A 24,103-nucleotide genomic window follows, 5' to 3' on the forward strand; every position below is an offset into this window, starting at 1 on the left:
TCTCCATATCTCCATTTACAAATGTACATTTCTGTGTTTCCTCTTACTTTTCCTTCTTTACGTTTATTGTTGTTTCTTTAAATGTTATTCTTTCTTCTTTCCTTCTCGGCTCCTTTCTTTCTTCCCTACTTCCTTCAGCTACTATCTTTCTTTAATTCTTTATTGCATATGCAGCCTGATGATTAAATCAACTCTGCGGCCCACCAGCGCATGCAATCATTTTTATTCTCTTTAACAGTTTCCTTTTGGGGGGCCGATTTTCTTGGTTCAAAATTGAATACAAATTAACATTGAATTTCAAAATACAGTATGCTTTTTAAAACTTGATTATACATTAATTGAATTCCTAAACGCCTACTACAGTCAAAGCTGCTCTTACATAATATCACAGCTGTTGTTTATGACCTAACCCTCGGGCTTGCGCCTGTGGGCGATTCAGGGTTGATAGCGCTTGGGAATTAAATATCTTGGTTCCTCCAACAAGGATTTTGTTATCAGTGTATATGACAGCAGCAAAGCAATCAGCTGGTGCGGTTGCCTCCATCTGCAACGAGGGTTTGATGTAATACGAACATTGTAAGAACCACACAAGATATTGTAGGGTTGAGAGAGAATACTAGAAGCCTTGACTTTTTATGATGATGGTAAGAACACTTTAAACAGTTCATAGAGAGCTCTTATGATGTAAGGATGCCTTATGAATGTAAAATCGTACAGCACCCTTATGAACGGCTCTTGGCATTAATTTGTAAGGCGTTCTTAAAGGACTTGTAGTCTCCTCGGCACTTCTGCCATCTTGAAAGTGTCAAGATATCAATAGTTAAAAGGATTTTTTTATAGAACTTTTTACAACCCTACAAAATATATAAAAATTTGTAAAAATCATATTACGAATGATGATAGTGCCATGAATTACACGTAAAACCATCTTGCAACAACAGATGTTATAAGATGGCCGTAAGTCTGACGAAAGAATAACTCTAGGCATTCTTAACTTAAGAAAACAAGAACCCTAGGGCCCCTGTATACCAGAAAATCTTCTCAAGGTCTGAAGTTGTTCTTGTGAATTAAACAGCATTCATTATATAAATCTCTATGAACTCCAGAATTCGTACAAACGTCAGATTGGTATGAACGTATCGTTCATATGAACCTTTGTGACCATAGCTTTAAGTCTACCGACTTATTTGTCATAAATTTGGGATAAAAGAAATTCAGTACCAATTTGTTAAAACTCCAGGAAAATTTGATGTAATATTGCTGAGCAGAAGAAGTCATGCATACACTGTAACTTATGAACAGCTTCATGAAAGAGGCCCCTGGATCACAAACAAACACAAGAAAATTCAATCATTCGTCCATATTTCTTCTCATTTTAACAGTTGAGTAAAAAGTTGTAAGAGGATATAAAGAGATCTAACGAACAGGACTGTTTTGACAATGGCTACAACAACTAATACATCTGAGATGGAGACTGATGAAATAGAAGGTAAAGAAGTTGCTTTGATCATTTTTTTTTAGAAACTGATTATTACATAATTATCATCATAGATCTTTATCATTTTTATTAATCAGGCCTTAGATTTTGATTATGTTATGACTACTTTTCTGTAGGAACAGTATGGGCAAATTAAAAATGGCACAGAAGATAATCTCTGAGGCCTGAAGGCCAGTTAACAGAGCATCCACAGCAATGTCCCTGGATTACCTTGGGTTTAGTTTAAGCCCTTTGTTATTGTATTATCATCATCATCATCATCACTATCATCATCAGCAGCAGCAGCAGCATCATCAAAAGCATCATCATCATCATGTTGTCATATGATTATGATGATCAACATTATCACTGTTATGTTGTCATCATCACCATCATGAACTTCATCACTATTATCACTTATCATCATCATCATCAACATCCTCCCCTCCTCCTCATCATTATCACTTAACATTGTCATCATCAACAGTAACACCATCTTAAATATGGACTCTGTCATCATCACTCTCATCATCATCATCATCATCACCACCACCATCATCATCAATATCGTCATCATCATCATTATCATCATCTTTATCATTATCATCATAATTACCATCACCTTCATAATCACCATCATCGTCGTCATTTTTATAACAATCATCATCATCATCATTGTCATCATCTTTACCATCACCATTGCCATCAACACTGTAATCATCATCAATAAAGTTGGTTAATAATATAAAGACAGAAAAGGAAAAGAAATACATTTTTGAAAATCCGTTATTGAATAGCAGTGTGATGGATTACAGTTTTGATCTTGTGACATCACATGCAAGCAGCTACCTCATATGTCATGTGATACAAATTAAATAAGATTAAAAGATTGTTTTGCTCATTCTTTATATCATCAGATACGTCAATTCATATCTGGAACTATGAGAACAGTATCAAAATATCCCATGAAAAAGTGAAAAAAATTCCACTTTTCATATTACTTTGCCACATTATCCTGCAGCAAAATGAAGTGATGATTGGTACACAATTATACATTGAGCGTACACTTAATTACACCATAATGTGCGTTGCAATGATAGAACTGAAAATGGTAGTATAGGTAAAGCATTTCTACTTCATGTGCACTGCAGTAATATTTGCAGAATGGCTTATTTGACATGTTTTTTTTTTCTGTGTTAACTGCAGAAGAGAAAACCAACTCATCCCAGGCTTGTCTTATGCTCGAGATTGCCACCCTTCTCTCCACGGCGAGCATAGACCCCACCCAACTTGGCCATTTCGTCGGTTTGGCCGAGAGCAAGGTTGCTGAAATTGATGACCTCCTGGAAGACCCTAAAAGCAAAATCATCCATATCTTGGAGAGGTTCCGCGATTGTCATGGCGATGCTTGGGTAACAAATCTGAAGGAAATTGTCAAGGAAAAGTTTGAGCGTCCAAGCTTGACTGAAACACTAGAAAAAGGTTTGTAGAAGAAAAGTGTAACTCTTGGGGGGGGGGTTGGAAGAAGGGCATAACAGCCCCCTTGCTATTTTTCACAATAAATCTGTCAGTCACTTTGATGATTGAGCTGCATCATGTCATGACTACTGTATTTTCTTTCAACTCTTGTGCAACCGTTGAGAGTAAACTTGTAATGGCTGGGTACGTGGTTATGATATTTATTATGGAATAGTAAGTAATTGCATGTCAGTCACATAATTGCTTAAGAACCCGATTTCGTGTAAAAAAAGTCAATACAAAATGTGTTTTCAGCTAAGATTCATAAATGAGTGATTTTTTTTCTATATTGATTGGAGTCATTTAATTTAGTGCAATTTATGACTGATATACAATTTTTTATTGACAAATTTTATGAAAAGAACAAAAAATACTAAAAATTAGAAGGCAAAAAACCCCAAAGAAATATTTCAGAAATTTTTATAAATAAAGATAAAATGATTTGGTCCCAGAATTTTTTCAAGTAAAATTGTTTGGAATGCCATAAAGAATATTTGCATAAAAAATAGTATTCTAGGAGCTGTATTTAGTAAAATAGAGCAAAAAGGTTTCATGAATAAATTAGCATAATTCGTATGGAATAAAGTGCGTATAGATTTAGTGAAATTTCATTGTTTAGTTCTTGTAATTTACAGCAGCTCATAAACATTTAATCATAGACACAGCTCAATCATATACACCTCTTCTCCTGCAGTGACCAGCTCACATAGCATGAAAACCAGCGGATACCCTACTCTAAGTAAGGAGAGTCTTGCAGAAGAAAATTGTACCAAACTTGGATCGGACCATGGCCGCGAGGGCAGCAGTCGCAATAGCTCCGCCTCTGGATGGGACATGGGGTCTGGAAGTAGGCAGAGTCATGGTAACGGGGACACGTCGTCGGAAAGCTTCGAGCGATTGTCAGAAGAGAACGTGTTTCAGTCAAGAGAAGGCGACCACCCCGCTAGTGAGGAGGTAAGAAATAATTTTTTTGGTCCAATTCAAAGGCCTGTAATTGTCACAAGTAAACTGTCACCGTTTCGTCCTAGATCTAGGTCTGGTTCATTTGAATAAACCTAAAAAATCATGAAATCTGAGCTGAAAATTGTTTAATTGAAGATCACCAATGCAACTAAGTACATGTTGGACAGTGTATTTTTATTGTTTGGAGAAAGACTCCTGGCAAGAATGCCATGCTTATCTTAACCATTCCTCAGACAATTGAGCATTTTCTGTCAGAATTTTTTATATATATATATATGTATTCGTAAATACACACACTTTGGTGGTCATTTTATTGGATTTCTGGTTGAACTCATTCTTATATCATTACCACCACTGGGCCCCATAAGCGGAAGCAGGGGGGGGGTCCTGTACCCGCCCCCCCCTAAAAGTTTGGTTGATAACCTTTTCTTTTCTTTTTTTTTGCTTGTCCAATTTTTTTTAACTTTGTCCAACCCAAAATTTCAGATGGACCCCCTAAATTTTTTTGCTTCCGCAGCCAATTCTGGGCCCCATTTCATAAAAATTTGATTTGATGGCAAGTCTTGCTGGAATGACAACTACCATGACAACAGTAAAAATCCTGCTTTTTTATTGGCTCCTCTAATGATAGGTGCTTCTCCAGCTAGAGTTGCTATCATAGCAACTTTTCTGAAATTGGTGCCTGATGCTCTATCCGAACTTTTCGCATTTACAACAGAGACACTCTTAACATCGCACCTTTGAAAATGCAAGTCAAATGACAATAGAGAGCTGAGAGTCTCTTGTCTAAAGTTGGTTGACCGGGACAGCATCGGAATCTCTTGACTCTGGACAACAACATATTTGCAATTGTTTGTCCGGTGCAAATCTTTGAATGATCTGCTGTCCCAGTCTAACTTTTGACAAAAGCCTCTCGGCTCTCCATCGTGATTTTAATTACATTTTCAAAGGAATCGATGCATTGTGGAGAGTGTCTCCATAGTAAATGCGAAACACTCGAGTATTACTTTGTGAGTAACACTTCTGTTTTTAATTTCTTTATAGATTCCTCACCAATCGCTTGATCACCCGGAGATGTCTCTGCAAATTACCAAGGTTGGTGAAGCGCTTCAGGTTGTGTCCGAGCTCCTTGGAAATGTTGAAGGGATCAGTCAGCTGTCTCAGGTCATTCCGCAGATCCTTCGTCTTGTGCGACAGATGAAGTCACAAAAGGTCAGATCAGGTTCCACAATTTACTGCTTTGCAGAATTATCTTATCATTGATTGATTCATATATTGTTTGATTGATTGATTTATTGAATGATTTGTCCATTCATTCATTCATTGATCAATTCACCCATTATTCATCAACCATCCACTCATTCATTTATTCATATATTGATTGATTGATCCATTCATTCATTTATTTATTTATTGATTCATTCATTTATTCATATATTCATTCTTTAATTCATTCATATTCTGATCCATTCATGCATTGATCAATACACTTATCCATCCGTCCGTCCGTCCATTCATCCATCCATTGTTTTTAATTAATTAATTCATGCATAGAGGTGTCGTGGTGTAGCGGTTCTGACTCTGGCCTTTCATTCAGAGGGCCATGTGTTCGAATGTAACTCATATTACCCCTGTTAATCAACCCTTCAATTACTCGCCTTTATGGTAACTCATTACTTCTGACATTTCCATAGACTTGGTAGAGGAGCCATCGGGTCCCGATAGTAGGTGAATGTGATCATTTAATTCCTTGATATTCACCGATTGTATATTTTTTTCTTCCTTATTAGATGCTAAGACATGTTTTTGAAGAAGAGAATTCCAATCTGAAACAAGATTTGCAGGGAGCAAATGAAATCATCAGGGAACTCAGGTATGTGTGTTAAATCAGATAGATCACTCTGTGCCACATCTTCCAGCGGGAATCCATGTACAGTTGAGACCAAAAGCTTACATACACCCATGGAATTCAGTGAAGTTTGTTCGCTTGCCAAACATCGTAAAATTTACTGTAATCTTTAGAAATATGAATGCTACCATGACAAATTTGGTATCCAATGCAAGAGTGTATTTAGCTCTTTCACATGATTGCGATGCAGTTGGAATTTAAGTATATTTCAGGTGGAATTTTCTTGGAAAAAAGTATTATTCATGCCAAATGTATTCCGTTGTTATGATTTCAAACATCGTTTCATAAAAATGTCAAATCTATGATTTATATTACATTTTCTATCATGATATGTCATCACTTAACAAAAAAGTGTAATCTGAAATGTTTGTGTTGAGAAGTAACTATCACAAATATGAAATGTTTTTGTCAAGTTTTTATTTTTAATTTATCTAAAATATGAAGATTTTTTAAAATATATTTCTCAGCTCCTGATGACAAAGTAATGTGATGCAGGGGCATGACATACCCATTTGTTTGATATAAAATTCATCATGATAGCACAAATATTTTATAAGATACAGTAAATTTTATGATGTTTGGCAAACTTCTAGCCTCAACTGAATAAAAGTGCTGTGCATCTTTTCATTGCAGTATTTGCCATTGTTTTGTCTGCGGTGAAATATTTGAGGAGTGGTAATGAAGTTCAAGTTTGTCTTTATAATAATAATGGTCTTTATTGATACTCAAAAAACATTCATTGCAGCCAAAGGCTGAATTACAAATGCTAGTACAAGGTAAAAGATATAACATATAAATTGACAAAAACGCAAATATACAAACAAGTTATATATCATATATAGGTGAAAAGGTAAAAATAAATAAGTAAATAAATACATAAATAAAAACAGCCAGTCAATACAGAATGCATAGTGACCTCCATTCGACCTTGCAAAAGTAGCAGGAAACATAAATGAGTGGCGGTATGGAATTAAGTTGGTAAAAAAATCAATAAGTATTTAATACGTGTGAAACGGAAACGGTAAGAATAACAGGGAAAAGAAATGCGTAACAATTGGCAAAATCCTTGGATAGCATTGTGTGTTATTGGATTATAAAGAGAACGATAAATCGGTGTAATTGAACAAAAAGGCGTTTAACAAGGTCGAATGGAGCACTGAAACATATAACAGGTTGTTGGACATGCATCAAAGTTTTAACAAAAGAACAAGTCCGCCCCAGCAAAAAGTCGACCCGAACGAATAGATAACTGAGATATAATAGGCATAGTGCTCAGCATTTCACATTCTAGCCGATCCAGCTCTATTCATTCGAATCAACCTACAGTCGGGGCAGACTTGGCTTAAAAGAAAGGGATAGGGAGAATGGAGAAACAGAAAAAATGGAGTAAATAAGAAAAAGGATATTGGAGAGAGAAAGAGAAAGCAAAGATGCAATGCCAACAATATCAAATATTACATATTACAAGTACAACATGCTATCAAAAAAGAAAAACGTTAAAAATGTAAGAGACAAATTTAGAACTCTTCTATCGTGTCTATCCTGTTATACTTCACTGTAATTGCACTTCATGATTGCACTACAAAATTGCACTTAATACTGGATGTGTATGCATATAAATCATTCAAATATCAATTATACATGTACATGCAATACTCGACTTCATAATGAAATTACTCAAGTGATTTGTGTACTGCAAGGTAGAAAAGGAAGGAAAGAAGAAAAATGAATGAGAGAAAGGAAGAAAAGAAAAGAGATGGAGGAATATAGTATCAAGATAATGGAGGTGGACATGATAAGGGGATGACAGAGAGAAGATGAGGAAAATGAAGATGAGAGAAAGAGAGAGGGGAGAGAGTATAAGAGGAAAGATAGGGAAGGAGACATAGTAAGGAATGAAGGAGAGGAAGAGTAAAACTTACAGACACTATACATGTACATATCTCACACATTTCAATTAAGTAGCGACAGCTTCTCATAACAATAACATGGGAATCCCAGCAAAGAGGAAAAACTAGTGGAAGATAAAAAGAGAGAAGAAACAGGAAAGGAGAGGGGTGACAGAGGAAAATAGGATAGTAAGAGAGAAGAAAGACAGAGGAAAATAGGATAGTAAGAGGAGAGAAGAAAGAATATTTATTTGTTCATATTGGAAATTTATTTTGTTCACAACTTCAAGTCAATAGTCAATAAACATTAAAATACCATATTAAACATATAAAGCCATTATTACATTTGTAAGAATTATATACAGTGAAATGAATACCCAAAGGCTAAAAACAAATAATGTACATAAAGCCTCCATTCCCTCTGGCCTCTATTTGTAGTATTAATTCCAGACCATTACTGTATTGCCTCCAAAGAGATTTAAAATACATTTGTGTAATTAAATATTTCATTACAAACAATTGAATATTTCATTCCAATTATAAGTGCATGTAGTATTAATATATCAGATCAAGTAACTGTATAGAAATAATTAGTAATCAATATTTCGGTAAAAAAAGTCATTCCAGTGATAAGTGCATGAAGTATTAAAACATTAATTCCTAAAAGCTACTGTTTGCCTTCAAAAAGATTAAAATTAGATGTGTGTAATCAATATTTCATCACAAACAATTCAAAATTTCAATGAACTCTCTGCTTCTCAGTTTTAAGTAACTATTTAATTCTATTGGCTTCTCGTGCTGGGCCTCAGGGAGTTTCATAGACAAAAAATAATTATAAAATTGCTTTTACGGTTGATTAAAACGCACAAGGAGGAATCTGCCATTTTGAAAATTAATTTAGAGAGGAAAAAAAAGAAATATGAATATGGGCATTGCAAATTATGCTAGAGGGTGGTTCCTTACAAATTAAGGTCAATTTCAAAGTATAGTGTATCAAGTTAATTCAACACTAAGGTTTAATCATTTGCTTACTTATAAGTAAGTATAAATGCTTTATTGATGAGGAAAGTAGGAAACGTTGGCCTTTGTATTGCTCCTGTCCCAGGCCTCGTGAGACCAACATCAGTGTTTGATCACAGGGCTACTTTTGTGATTGATTTTCATTGATCATTAGTTGCAATCAATCATACAAATAAATGTTATGATCATTCTGTAGACCTTGTGCTACAAGCCCCGGTTGAAAATTAAAAAAATAAATAAGTTGACATAAATTGTACATAATTAGAGGTCTTACCAAGACTGGAATTGAGGATTGATGACAAATGACAACTCTTTCAATCTGTTGCATAAAAAAATTGCATGTCTGCATAATTGGGCTGAATCCAATAAAATGCAATTAAATCCTAAAAAGTGTATCAAAATGGACATCTGTTTCTCTAGAGATCCAGTTAACCACTATCCCCTTACCCTTGATAATTGTGTACTTGCTAGTGTGACCCAAGTGAAATTACTTGGCGTTACAATACAGAACGATTTAAAGTGGGAAGCACATATTTCTGACATTGAAAAGAGAGCAAATGCAAAACTATATATGCTCCGCACTTTAGCAAAATACGGTCTTTCTCACTAGGATTTAGTTGCAATTTTTCATTGGCTATATTCGACCAATACTGGAATATGCTGCTCCAGTTTGGAGCGGAGGTCTCACAATTGCCCAAAGACAACGCTTAGAAAGAATTCAAAACGCGCATTAAGAATTATTTTTAGAAATAATTATGATTGTTACACTACTGCTCTTACTCTGTCAAAATTACAATTATTAGAAAAGCGTCAAAATGATCTGAGTGTCGCCTTCTTCAAAAAGACTATTATTTACAGTTCAGTTTGAACAGTTCATTCCCCAACGATTTCAAACAAAAAATCTACGTAAAACAAGAAAGATATACGAACCCAGATGTAAAACTAAGCGTATGTGGAACAGCCCAATCCCTGATCTGATCCGTTTGTACAACAAAAACCCTTGAATGATTATGCTTTTGGTATTGTATATTACTGTTAGGATTATTTGTCATATTCATTGCCGTAACTTGCCCTTTCTTTATTATGTATTTGTTACGTGTTCTTGTCAGGGTCAATTTTACCCTCCCTGATGGTTTTTCTTCTTCTTTTCCTACCTTAATTCTCTAACCCTGTACTCTTTCCTTGCCTTCTTCTTTCCAGAAATCTTTCTTGATCCTGACAACACACAGTTATGCATGAATGTAATTTTAATAGTTTTAATTGTATCATAAGATCAATGGTATACAGTATACTGTATTTTATCTACTTACACACTTGAACATTGTATTGTAAAATGTATTCAACGAAATGTATACTTGTATTTTTAGCTTTGTAATTCACATGCAATTCAGTTTGTTAACTGCAATATGTGGAGAATTTTAATAAATACCATTTATCTATCTATCTACCTATCTATCTATCTATCAAAGGAACTCTAAAAACCCAAAGGAAAATATTTTTCACTCGATTAGAGCCTGCATTTGTGACTTGTGCCTGTTTAATGATAATGGTACCCAGTTCTTTATGTCCATATCCGTTTCTAAAGGACGTGGATATTACCCCGGTATTTGAAAGCAATCTTTCCGCAAAATGGGTCAGAGATCGGATACAATGTAGGTCATATGTAAATTGAAATTAATAAATTCAACTGATTTTTTTGCATACAAAGTTTGAATCAATAGACTGAGTGATGTATAAATGTTGAATGTTTTCTTTGTATTTTTATTTTAGGGAGATAATTGAGAAGCTTGAAATGGAAATACTGGATCTCAAGAAAGCCTCAGAAGATAAATCGCTCAAGGACTTTGACGTTGTTACAAGGAGAGAGGCGGCAGATATAAAAGAGGAAGAAAAAAAGGTAAGAGAAAATATTTTGTTGGGTTTCAGAGAGCATGCCCCCAAGTTGAACACTTATTTTGAATTCATGCCTTTGTGTGACTCCCAGACCTTTTTTTATTAAAAAAAGTTATCCCTTTATTTGTTCAAACCAAGAAGGAACAATGTGATACCTCCTTGTTCAGACAAAGTCTGATTTTTGATGACTTGTTTGGCATAATGCTGCTATTATTTTTAAGCACTAGGAGACTTCTATTAAGTGAAAAGCACTATGTACACTATATATACACTATATATCCACTATATATCAAGTAACACCGCATACATTCGTAATTCCGAAGCTTCGTTATTCCGAAGGTTCGGATATTCCGAAGGTTCGTTATTCCGAAGGTTCGGATATTCCGAAGGTTCGTAATTCCAAAGGTTCGTTAATCTGAAAAAGAAATGTGGTTCGTAATTCCAAAGGTTTGTTAGTCTGAAAACTAAATGATTAACTAACGTTATTTCATTTTCGAATTAACGAACCTTCTGAACAACTTTATTTCATTTTCGGATTAACAAACCTTCGGAACAATGATCCTTATTTCGTTTTTGGATTAACGAACCTTTGGAACATCGAACTTTATTTCGTTTTCGGATTATCAAAACTTCGGAATATCGAACCTTCGGAATAAAGAACCTTCGGAATTACGAAGTGTAACCAAGTAACACTACAGTTGGCCCAAAATGACATCAATCCATGAGATTTTGCCACTCTCTTAATACCTGTACCCTATTGCACACAATCAACATCAAGTTGCATTAGATGTTTATTAAACTATAATAGATACAATGCACAATAATTGAGCTCATGATATTCAATTCAAGAGATGTCCCTACTAGTTCAGGTACTCTGTGGCACACAAATAGGACTTAAAGTGTAAGTTGCAAGGGTAGTTGTCATTGGCATGTCAAATCTTCACAATCATTGACCATTTAATAAGTTATTAGCACTGGCAGTCTATATTACCTTACCTTACCATCACTAGTGGCATACATATGGAGAGGAGGGGGGGGGGGAGAGAATAGGAAAGAAAAGGAAAGAGAGGAGGGTGGAATATGGTATTATTTTCTGAATATCTTGTCAAAATCTATCACATAAATGGATCTTTGTAACAAAAATGTCTAATTTTTTGCTTGTTGCCTTAGGAATTGTGCTTTTCAGCTAGTCATTATCAAAGGAAAGCTCTCGGATCTAACAACTTGTAACATTAAACATTAAAATGTTTTCCTGGAGTGTGCTTCTCTACAAGGAAAGTTTTCAGATCTGACAATGTGTTAAATGACATTTGTTAATAAAATGCCTCTTAAAACTTTTCTATATTTTTTTTACCATTTGTATATATATATTTTTTTATTTACAGCATGAACAGAATACTACATCGGCTCAGACACCTTCCCCGGCACCATCAAGCGAGGGCGTATCTGTGGATGCATATGAAACTCTCCAGAAGAAGATAATAACACTCAAGCAGAAGTTGGCTCAGGTATGTATGATAATTGTCTTTAGCAGGATTTCAATTTTGGTGCTGATGTTGATAGCAAAATTTATTTTTCTTTCTTTTTCTTTCTTTCTCAGTTTAATTTTAGCCTACAAAAATGGTCTAAAACTCATTAGTGACAGCTCAATACCAAATGAGACTTATCCCATGACCAGTCTTTATTTTTCTTTTGGTGCTGTACAGATGTAAAATTTGTTCCAAAACCAAAACAAATGGACAACACCGAACATGAAATCAGCCACTCTCGTTGGTTCATGATATATAACAATGTGGCTCCTTTCCCAGTCATAGTTACTGTCGTCTCACAACTCTTGGCTGGTCTACTTAGGCTACTATGAGTCTTTTCTGATTCAGCCATTGCAATAAGCCTCAAGTTTTATGAAAAAAATTCCTTTGAAATCACTGTTAGTGGTAGGGGAATTAGGGGGCATCAAGGCAGTTGAGGTTGGCACCATAGGAAATCGCCTTCATTGCCTTGTGTTAAAGCTAGACATGGGTTGATTAATTTTGAATAGAATTTTAAAAGAATAAAATACTTGAATAAGTAATTATGTAGAGGTGTTACGGCTCAGTCTCCGGACTTTGAGACACAAGGTCTGGGGTTCAGGCGTTTAACTTCACTTGCCACTCTCCTCCCAGGGTCCTGTCTCATGAAGCTGTTTGTATAAAGTTAAGAGCGACTCTAAGAACGACTGGTGAAATTTTCTTATTCGCTAAATAATCACCAATGGGCATTTGATGGTGAATATCATTTACCATGAGAAAGGATCACCAGTCGTTCTTAAAGTCACTCTTAACTTTATGCGAACAGGTGGGTGTTTCATAAAGCTGTTCGTAAGTTAAGAGCGACTTTAAGAATGACTGGTGATCCTTTTTTATAGTAAATGGTATATTCAATGGCGATGGTTTGGCACGTAAGTAAGGATCACCAGTCGTTCTTAAAGTCGCTCTTAACTTACTAACAGCTTTATGAAATGGCCCCCTGGTGTAATAAATGGGTCCTTGGTAGAAACTCCTTGAATCTTGAGCATCAGGGGCCCGTTTCACAAAGAGTTACAACTGTTGTAACTTTGCCATTATGGCAACTACCATGGTAACAGGGCTCAGCAGCCAATCACAATCAAGGTTACCATGGTGGTTGCCATAATGGCAAAGTTATAACAGTTGTGAAACAGGCCCCTGATCAGAGTAATTTATTTATTTATTAAAACATCTTTCAACAGGATAAAACATTAATCAGCTCGCAGGCTGTTTCACATAATGGTCCTGCATAAAGAAAATATACACATATTAAAAGGAAAGATTACAAATAATTAGGAATACATGTAAATATATTATCAAAATTAAAAAACAAATAATGCTAAAATTGAAACATCAGAAAAAAAGAACTTAGCAAGATTTATCTCATAGTAAGATAAAGAAGTGAAGGAAAAGGAACGAGGTTTTATACATCGATATCAAGACAGGAATGGGTCTCAATTTAAAGAGTCTTAACAATATTAATACTCATAGGAAATCGAGACACATTGATGATTAGTAGATGTGTCTTACTTGGCAATCATGCTAATAGTATCAATACTACAGATATATATATGGATCAAAGTAGAACAGTAGAACAAATTTCTTGTAATGATGTTTGAAACTTTCAACAGAAATGGCATTCTGGATGTCTTCCGGGAGTTTGTTCCAAGTTACTGCTCCGGCATATCTAAAGGATTGTTTAAATAGGGATATATTAGGTTTGGGTAATACTACATTTAGTGAATTTGCATTCCCAGGGTTTAATGCCATGGCGATCGAAGTACATTTCAATTTTCATTTGTTAAGCGGGGAGGGGCAACGCCCCTTATACACTTGTACATGAGAATTGCCAGAAAATAATCTCGACGTTGGTCAATAGTTTGCCAGGAGAGTTGATTTATCAATGCATTCCCGCTCGCAATTTGATAGTCAGAAATTCCAGATACATATCTGGCAGCTCTTTTTTGCAATCTGTTTAGGGGCAATTTGTAGGCTGCTGGACAGTTGCCCCAAACAGAGATTGCATAGTCTATACAGGGCTGAATTATGCATTTATACAGGATATTTAGTACATGTGAACTCAGGAATTTACTCAATTTGCCTAAAGAGTAGATCTTATAGGCAATCGATTTACATAATTCTCTTAAATATACATTCCACTTCAGGTTTTCATCTATCACTATGCCTAAATACCTTATAGACTACCTGTTCAATCAGATCATTATTATTATTTGTTTGGCGTCACCTGTGCCTGGGAGGCGAAAAGCGAACTGAATCACTGTGACCCGCAGGTCTCTCCTCCTGATATAACTGATTGGGGGGAATGCAGGTGGACCACTACAATTAATGAATATATTCAATGTATTCAATGTATCAATGTATCAGATGATCTTAATTTAATTAGTATTGTTTTGGTTTTGCTTGTATTAATGCGTAATCGGTTTCGGTTGTACCAGTCATTTTAGGCGTCTACATCTTTCTGTAATTTCTTTGTTACATCTTCCAACTTACTGTCAGAGGCAAATATTACTACATCATCAGCAAATATGCTGCAAGTACCTTCAGTAATACATTCAGATATATCATTAATAAAAATTAAGAACAGGATGGGGGCCAGAACACTGCCCTGCGGTACTCCAATTTAAAGCTTTTTTTTTTAGTAATGCTGGGTTATAGTGCGCAATTCTTAGAAACGTATTGATATCTTGCAACATAAATTATATAAATGTTGCATATTATTAGTATTATTATTTTTCTTGTTTTTATATTTCGTCTGCAGGTTGTGAAACTGAACCACTCGTGGGATGAGCAGTATCATCGCATGGAGGCAGCTCTCAAGCAAGAACTGGAGAAGACCAAACTGATGATTCAAGAAATAAACCAAGATGCGGAGAGAAAAGAGAAAGAACGGGATGAGATTTTGGTCGTAGCTAAGCGTAGGATCGAAGAACTGGAGGTAGGTTCCTAAAGATAAGGCCATTGGTAAGATTGTATTTATGGGGTTGTCTGGGTAGTCTTGGTAATGATGTTTTCATGAAAGGATACTTCATGGAAGCACTTTTTACATTGTGATGATGCTGGTGACGATGATGATAGTCGTAATTATGATAATGATGATGATATTGAGGACACTAGTGATGGTGATTTTGGCTATGATTTTGATGGTGGCAATGATGATAGTGATGGTGATGATGGTGGTGGTGGTGGTGAAAGTGATGGTTATGGGGATGATGGTGATGATGGTGATCATGATGATGGTGATGATGGTGATGATAGTGATGATGGTGATGATGAGTATGATGGTGATGATGGTGATGATGAGTATGATGGTGATGTTGATGATGATGGTGATGTTGATGATGATGATGATGACGATATTGATGATGATGATGATGATGACGATGATTATGATTATGATGATGAGGAGGATGATGATGAGTATGCTGTTGATGGTGATGATGATGATGATGATGATGAAAGGTTTACAATTCAATTATGCATAACAGTATCATGATAATGCACAAAAATTGAGTACGTATTCTGCAATATTAGTGTCATGCAGCATTTTATCCATATTTCTCTCTCCAGAAAAGCTGCAAAATGAATATAAAAAATACTATAAATTCATTGTATGCTGTTCAAAAGCAACGTAGCTGTGAAATAACCCAACAGTAGTTTTTTTTCCAAGAGCCTGATGCATATGGAAGGGATATCAGACAACTGATAAAAAGAAGAAAAAAACTACTTTTGCTCAATTTATGAGTTCATTTTCATCCTATTCTTTGAAGGCTTCAAAAGCTGATCTTCAGAAGAATTACGACCAAACCAAACAACAGCTTGGGAAGGTAAACCGTTATGCCGTCTCCCTGCAGGGTCACAAACAGGAACTGGAAACAGAGGTCAAGAGATTGAATGAGGTAAAGTCAATCATTACTTTGTCTATGAAATGCCTGATAATCCCACCCACATGGTGTATTTCTATGCTTTACACAACCTGTTTGTCTAAAAACTATTTTTTCATATTGCCAGTTAGCCTACATTAACTAGTAGACATAAGTTAGTCAATGTTCTGTCGGTGGACAAGGGGCATCACTGACTAAATTTCATGGCCCTGAATTCATAGGCAGTACCCCCTGTTGGTCAGGTTGGTCTTCTAAAATGTAGAGATTCAACCCAAAGCTCCTTTATTTGAGAGCAAAAGCCTTTTTTGTCTCACCTGCATAGCAGAGTGAGACTATAGGTGTCCCTTTTCCGGCAGCGGCGGCATCATCAACATTATCTTAATCTTAAGCAAGGTTAAGTTTTTGAAATGTCATCAAAAGCTAGCTCATAAAACTTGGGCATAAGGCTATTAATAAGTATTACTGAATATCCTGCCTGAGTTTCAGGTCACATGACCAAGGTCAAATTTCATGTAGGGTCAATGAACTTAGACCATGTTAGGGGAATCACTTTCAAAATCTTATCCAAGGTTAAGTTTTTGAAATGTCGTCATAACTTAAAAAGTATATGGACCTTGTTCATGAAACTTAGACATAAGGTTAATAGTGTATTACTAAAAATCTTGATCAAGTTTCAGGTCACATGACGAAGGTCAAAGGCCATTTAGGGTCAATGAACTTTGGCTATGTTGGGGGTATTTGTGGAATCATCATCATAATTTTGAAATGTTATGGATTAAGTTCATGAAACTTGGACAGAAGAGCAATCAAGTATCCCTAAACATCCTGTGTGAGTTTTAGGTCACATGACCAATGTCAAAAGTCATTTAGGGTCAACAAACTTTGGTAATGGGGTATTTTTGGAATTGTCATCATAACTTAAAAAGTTTATTGATCTAGTTCATGAGACTTGGATATAGGAGCAACCATGTATCCCTGAATATCCTGTGTGCATTTTAGGACAAATCACTAAGATCAAAGGTCATTTAAGGTCAATAAACTTTTGCCATGTTGTGGGAATTTGTTGAATTAGCATCATAACTTAGAAAGTTTATGGATCTAGTTCATGAAGCATCTATAGACATAAGGGTAATCAATTATGAATGATTGTTTTTCACATGTCTGAGGTCACATGATAATGGTCAAAGGTCATGTTTGGTCAGTGGACATAGTATTTATTATCGTGTAAATCAGTGCTTCTCAACCTTTTTTTACTAGAGGTCCACTTTGACTCTCAGGATATGACTACTTGTCTTGACTCAAAGACTGTCTCGACAATTATAAAGAGCATATTAGTGCGTAACTTTATGATCTTGTGCTGCAGTAGCATAATGAGCCAAAAAATTGAGGTGGCTTTATATGGCATATTGCGTACAATTAATAAAATATTGTGGGCGAGCAAGCAAAAAATTGACATTTATATTACAAAAATCCAAGTTTGTGATAGATTTTGACATAATATTCCAAAAATAATATCACATTTCACCCTTATTCCTTTTTTTTCTTTTCTTTCCTTTTCTCTTTTTTTTCTTGCTCATGAAATATCTGGGGCCAAGAGCCCCCCCCCCCTCTGTATGCAAGTGTCCTACAGTGAATAAATCCTTTTTCCTCTCAAAACACTCTTGGCTTTCCTGCACTCTCTAGATGTTTTATCTCTGAAGCTCGGACGATTTAAGCACCTTATTTGACAATAACGTCAGCACATTCAACAAATATTGCTTTTGGTTTTGCACCACTGCGCAGTTATGATCAATCCAAATTTAATGTATTTAGGGTCATATTTTTTACAGTTACCTTCTGAGACTTTTCAACAGTAGATTTTATTCCTCCCTCACCCTTTCGCTTTAAACCACAGTCCATTTTGATGAAAGTACATGATAAAGCTCTTAAGCACATTCGAAGCAATCAGTTTGAGAAATAAATGCATTTGCAAAGGTCCGGTGTATGGGCGATAATCAACTCTACACAACATGCATGCACATGAGGCCTGAGGTTCACATCAAAGTTAGATCGAAACCATCATACAATGTGTATGTATATCACAACATGCTACCAATAGGCGTGCCCTTAGCTTTGTTTGACCCACGGAGACCAATCAAACATACCATTTTAGGACATTAAATAGAACATGTTAAATATACTATAATTTTTCCCCTATTTTTTTCTGCTTCTCTGGAGCTTCTCGCGGCCCACCTGAAAGAGCTTCACGGCCCACTGCTTTAGAAGCGCTGGTATGAATGTTTCTTTTGTGAATAATTATTTAATAGCTGTTTTCAAAGTCAGCACTGCTGTTATATCAAATCAAGTAATGCGGGCGAGACTGCCAGAGGCGCTCTACTTGTTTTAACAAGAAAATCATACATTTCTCTGGATTTTGAATAGGATTTTAAGCACACTTATAAAAACACAAGGAATAATATCAACTTAATTTTTTGTGGAATGAAGATAAAATCTTTAGGTGCACATACATGGCCCCCTTCTTATGATTGTTTATGTGTTTTGCTATAAATACAACAGAAAATTTGATATGTACTGATAAATCACTCTAAAAGCAAATTTTATATTTTAATTTGGGGGACTATGACTTTATTACTGCTTTATATACATTAAAGGATAGGATGTGCCTAAATACAAGTAATCTTTCAGGGTGATTTGATCACCCCTTTCACAAATTCTGGTATTCAATTGGGTTCTAATCTTCGTTTCGTCACCTTTGAACAATAAAGGGAGATTTGTGGCACCCTATTTAGTTTGTCCATTTGTGGTGTGATATAGAAAGGTACCCTATAACAGTGTGTCCTAGCCTTCTTAGAAGTGAGGAAGATTAACATTCTTCTTTTTGTAAGGTTGGTTAAGCACCATGAAGGGGTAACTCATTTCAAGGTTTATGCTATACATGCTGCTGCTAAAAAGCTGAAATGTCTGCATTTACAATGGTACATGTATGCATGTAGAAATAAAGAAAATTCACAATTCTTGTATCATAATTGTACGTTATTAAGATAAACTTGAGGCACATTTTAAATAAATAGATGAGTTAGAAATACATCAGTTTAAAGATGGGAAGTCTTCTATTTCAGAATTCAGTTCTTGTAATACCCCTTTCATAAACCCATCCTCCAATTATCCGCCTAAGAGTAATGCAGATAATTCAATAAAAATTGCATCTACAAACTCTGAAAATAATCTGCACTATTTTTTTTACGAGCGCCCGACCTGAAAAAGGCGGATAATTGTCATGGCAACTGCACACGCCCCCTCCAATGGGGTTGCGTTGGAAAAGGGTGACCTTGTGACCGCACCATGGCAATTATCCACATTACTTTGGAAATGCGTTCATTAAGTAAAAATCTGGTCCCGATGCTGCTATTATGTGGATAATTGCAGCATCAAAATAATGCGGATAACTCTGGTCCTGCTCCGATTTTATGGCCAAATTATGCGGATAATATCCGCATAATTTGGTTTATGAAAGGGGTATAAGTTTCCGGTGGTTTGAGGATACTTTTAAACATTTCATGATTATGCACTAAAAAGCCTTTATTATTCGATAGTTACCATTGGTCTGACATTTGTGCTCCTCAGCAAATTAAAACTTGTCCAATCTGAAAATTTTATTGTCAGACGATATAAATGGTGATGAAATTGGTCACTGTTCACACTTTGTGTACTTTCCCGTAAGATGCCAATTTCATCTTAAAGTGTTGGTGAACGAAGCAGCAAGCAAGAGGCCACCAGGCCTCATCTGGCACAGTTGAGAAAACCAATAGTTGATGCAATTTGATGTATGCATTTCTATACTTTTTTTGTTACTTAAGATTTATATTTATATTTTATTTCTGACAATTGTAAGCGCTATGATACTTTTTGTGTATAGCGCATATAAATAACCGTTATTATTATTATATAATACCTAGATGTACTTACTGTGCAATTGTTCCAACATTTACTATGTCTCATTTAGGAATTAGATATTGGAAAAATAGTATTGATTTATAAAGCAGCCCCAACCCCCCCCCCCCCCAAAAAAAAAAAAACAACACACAATACCATGAACACTTGTGCCTCTCAGTCAATTAAAATCAAGGAAATATATCAAAGGACCTGGCCACGGAGGATTATCTATTGTTACTGGGGTGCTGTGACAATGCTCAGCACCCCCAGTAACAATAGAATAATCCTCCATGGCCAGGTCTATGAATATATCACACACTTACTCTTTGTCAAATATTTATCTGATTACAGCAACTATTACAAGACCAAGTAGATATTACCCAAGTAATCAACAGTATTACGTACATGTACATTTAGTTTCTTGCTGCTCAAATCAAACAATATGATTCTATAATGTACATGAAAACATTCAAGTCCCAGTTGAAAACTTATTTAATCTCCCATTAACAGTTTAATATTGTGTGTATTCAGTAGAATTCATATTCTATTCTTGTTTGTTTTCTATTGCTGTTGTGTTTTGTGTTTATTTTCCTTGAAGCGCCATGAGCACCGAAGGGTGGACCTGTGCGCTATATAAGTAGCCACCATCATTATTATTATTTAAAACTGAATTTCTTTGTTTGTTATGCCTATGATATGTTTGCTTGTGAGTGGATTGAAATCCAAACCTAAACTGGTAATATAAAAGTTGCTTAAGTATATTCAAATATATGATCACAGTAATTTGATCTGATAATTCATGTCCCATAGCTGGTTAATAATTACCTTTAAGACCAGGAGTATGATTGAGATTTAATAAGCACATATGTCCTGATTGTTTCATTTTCATAAATCAGCCTTCACAGTACTTCCGGGTGATGCAAAACTAACCTTAAGTTCAGTCCTTATTCTTCTTTTTTAAATTCATGTCAATAATAGATATTCTGAGGGTAAGCTTGGCTGTGGTTATCTCTCTAAAATTCTCTCTCTCTTTGAGGTCTTGTCAAATGATCAAACTGGGCATGCCATTAACAGTGGTTTGTGTCCTTAAATACAATTAAAAAAAAAACTTAAAGATATTAATTTTCTGTCAGATAATTATTTTATTCAAATATTATGATCACTTTGAGAGTAGAGTTACTCTTTGTTATTTACATTTCGTAAATTACTTTGGACATTTTACTATGGAAATGTGCTACAGTATATAAGGGCCAAAATGTATTTAATGAATGAAATCATTTGACAGGCTGCAAAAAAGTTGCTAAAAGAAGCCGTTACGAAGACTAGCAACCTTTCTGTTCTGAAAACCCCCCTGTGCCTTTCCTGTAGCGTTTGATTTAAAACTGAAAATGATACCATAACGCAGGATATAGGAAGGAAGTGCAGGAAGTCAGACACACAGGGTTATTAATTCATATAACAACAGGCGCCCTGATACATTGCGAAAGAAAGATACATATATTTGGTTAGGCAATGCATATATTGATTGATTAGTACTAGTACTGGTAGCAGCAATGAGTAGTTTCATGAGAAAGTCTTTAAAATCAAGGTCAATTTTCAGAAAATCATTGCACATGTAGATCTAGATCTACTACGTTTATTAGTTCACAGGCCTAATTCATTCCCCAATAGACTCGTGTGTTAAAGTGGCACTTAAAAAGAATTCATAAAAAATAAGAAGGAAATTCGAGGGTTGAATGTTTACTACCAGTTGATAGGATAAATGTCTGTCATTCCATATCTGACCAGAAAAGGGTACCTCGACCGGCTCATTTTAAAAATAAATCAGCATTTACGAAGACTACACCTGACGGGACCAAATTCATCACTTGAGAGAGTAAAATGACCCTAATTCTTCCACCAGTAAAAATATAGTTCCGTAGTGGTGAAATATCTTTCCAATTGGATTGTCAGTCATATTCATACATTTTTGTCAATCAGCAATATCAAATTTAAAAATTCAGCAATGGGTTGGCTCGAATGAATATCTTTGGCCTGCCAGTTGTGATTAGGCCCATGCAGCCTGTAATAAATCATGAAATCTATGGTGAAAAGGAAGCATACTGAAGTTCACCAAAAATGTAAGCATGTATATTGATGTACGCTTCGATTCTTCCAGGAAGAAATATAAATTACGAAGAGAAGATAAATCTGTTCATTTGGAATTGCTGTTATTGAAACCGAGAACAGTTTCACGTCCGATCCGGGACGCTTCTTCAGCTCGTCCTGTATTGCTTTGGAAAAGAAATGTCACCCGGCAGAAATACTATGCTTATTTCCTTTTTTATCACCAATTACACATTCTCAGACTAATACATGTACAAATTCCAATATGGATTACGTTTTAACTCATTCAGTTTGTTCCTTACCACTACTGACAAACTGTCAGCCATAACTTAGGTCAGTGAAGTACACTTCAGTGCTTATCAAAATCCCCAAAGAATGAAAATTTATTACAAATAGTATACCGGTACTCACAACCACTTTTTTTTTGATACACCTGATTAAAAAAAAACTTGTACTAATCTGCTTCTCAGATTTGTTAACATTCTTCAAGATACTTTAATATAGTGGACAAGGGATTCCCTTTAAACAATAAACCTCCCAATTCATCATATGGTCTCGACTCAAACTTTTGACAGATGAGAACTCCTATGGTTTTATTCTACTGTATTGACTCAACCAACACTATGGAATATAATATGTTACACTGAAACATATATGTACGTGCACCATTGATCTCTTATTTGTTCATCAGAAACTTCACAGTTGCAAGAAGAAAAAACCTGTAGTTTTCTCTGAATTATACTATGAACAGTTTTTGCAATTGGTCTCCAAGGCTCTTGAGCAGAAATTTCAGGTTTCAGAGAAGAACTGAAGTTTTCTCTGAATTATGGCATGAAACACTTAAACCTAATTGATAAACCATTGGTCTTTTAGGCTCTTGAGCAGAAACTCCATGTTTCCGAGAAAGGGAAACCGGTTGCCGCAATTGCTTCTCCATCTCGTAACGACAAGAGCAAACCCAAGAAAGATGAGTGCGTCCTTCACAGCCACGAAGAGAGATCCATCCTTGCCAGCATGACACCAGATGAACTGATTGAAGAACTTGGTCTGCTCAAACAACAGGTAAAAATGGGCGTGTTTGTAACAGAATATCTTGAATTAGCCACCACGAGCATGAATTTTCTTTTTATTCCTCGTTACTTGTTTGAGAGTGATGTGTGGTGTGAAGAGGCAGATGTTGCGTTGGGAAGAGAAGGTGGATCAGAAGACAGATGCAAGTACATTGGTATGGGCATGTGTTGAGGAGAAATATTGATCATGTTATGAGGAGGGTGCTTGAGTTTTTATGGAAATAGTAGAAAGGGTACCGTTCGAGATATGGTTTGTTGCAAAACTTGTGCTTTAAGAAGTTGAGAATTTGAGCTCCCAGTCATGCCTGTGCAAGAATCTGTTGAGTAAATGCTTATCACGAAAAGTAATTTCCTATCAGTTGGTTTAATTTTGCATAATTTTTCATTTTGATTTGCTCAAACTACAATGTACGTGTTTTTAAACTGTGTTATTTCTATCAGGGATATTTCCGAAAGTTATGTGTTTTTTCATTCTCTTACTGGGATTATTCTTCAACTCAGGTTGACGTGTACAAAAGCGATTTCTACAAGGAGCAGCGTGACCGCCAGCGTGTCAACGGTGAAATGGAGGAGGTCAAGACGGAACTTCACAGGGCAAAGAAGAAGATGGAAAAACAGAAACATGAAGTAAATAAAAAAAATTAAAAAAAAACTTATTCAGGATATTTCTTTTTTAAAGCCTTTATTTGATCATATTTTTCATCAAAATGGCAAAAGTAGTGATTTTTTTTCATCAACACGTTCATTCGTTTTCAGATTATGTTCCAAATCTGATTGTTGACAATTTGTTTATCTCAACCTCTGCTTATGACCCATATTTCTATGATCATATTATTTTTGTGTAAATAAAGGGCAGTCATTTGCAAGATTTGTGTATAT

At 35.4% G+C, this 24,103-nt stretch overlaps 1 protein-coding gene across 2 annotated transcripts in view; it reads left to right on the forward strand.

The window, feature by feature from the left end:
* The window catches only part of LOC121431681 (TNFAIP3-interacting protein 1-like), a 32,063-nt gene that overhangs the window by 2,557 nt on the left and 5,403 nt on the right, over positions 1-24,103 (forward strand). For both annotated transcript variants that reach the window (XM_041629332.1, XM_041629333.1), the window contains exons 2-12: positions 1,383-1,489; positions 2,684-2,959; positions 3,690-3,949; positions 5,003-5,170; positions 5,749-5,831; positions 10,547-10,673; positions 12,055-12,177; positions 14,993-15,169; positions 16,002-16,130; positions 23,028-23,216; positions 23,726-23,851. In XM_041629332.1, coding sequence (XP_041485266.1) covers positions 1,441-1,489; positions 2,684-2,959; positions 3,690-3,949; positions 5,003-5,170; positions 5,749-5,831; positions 10,547-10,673; positions 12,055-12,177; positions 14,993-15,169; positions 16,002-16,130; positions 23,028-23,216; positions 23,726-23,851 — 1,707 coding nt within the window. In that variant the 5' untranslated portion in view covers positions 1,383-1,440. The remainder of the gene's footprint in view (positions 1-1,382; positions 1,490-2,683; positions 2,960-3,689; positions 3,950-5,002; positions 5,171-5,748; positions 5,832-10,546; positions 10,674-12,054; positions 12,178-14,992; positions 15,170-16,001; positions 16,131-23,027; positions 23,217-23,725; positions 23,852-24,103) is intronic.

This window comes from Lytechinus variegatus, chromosome 18 (assembly GCF_018143015.1).
Source record: "Lytechinus variegatus isolate NC3 chromosome 18, Lvar_3.0, whole genome shotgun sequence".
NCBI classification, from domain to species: domain Eukaryota; kingdom Metazoa; phylum Echinodermata; class Echinoidea; order Temnopleuroida; family Toxopneustidae; genus Lytechinus; species Lytechinus variegatus.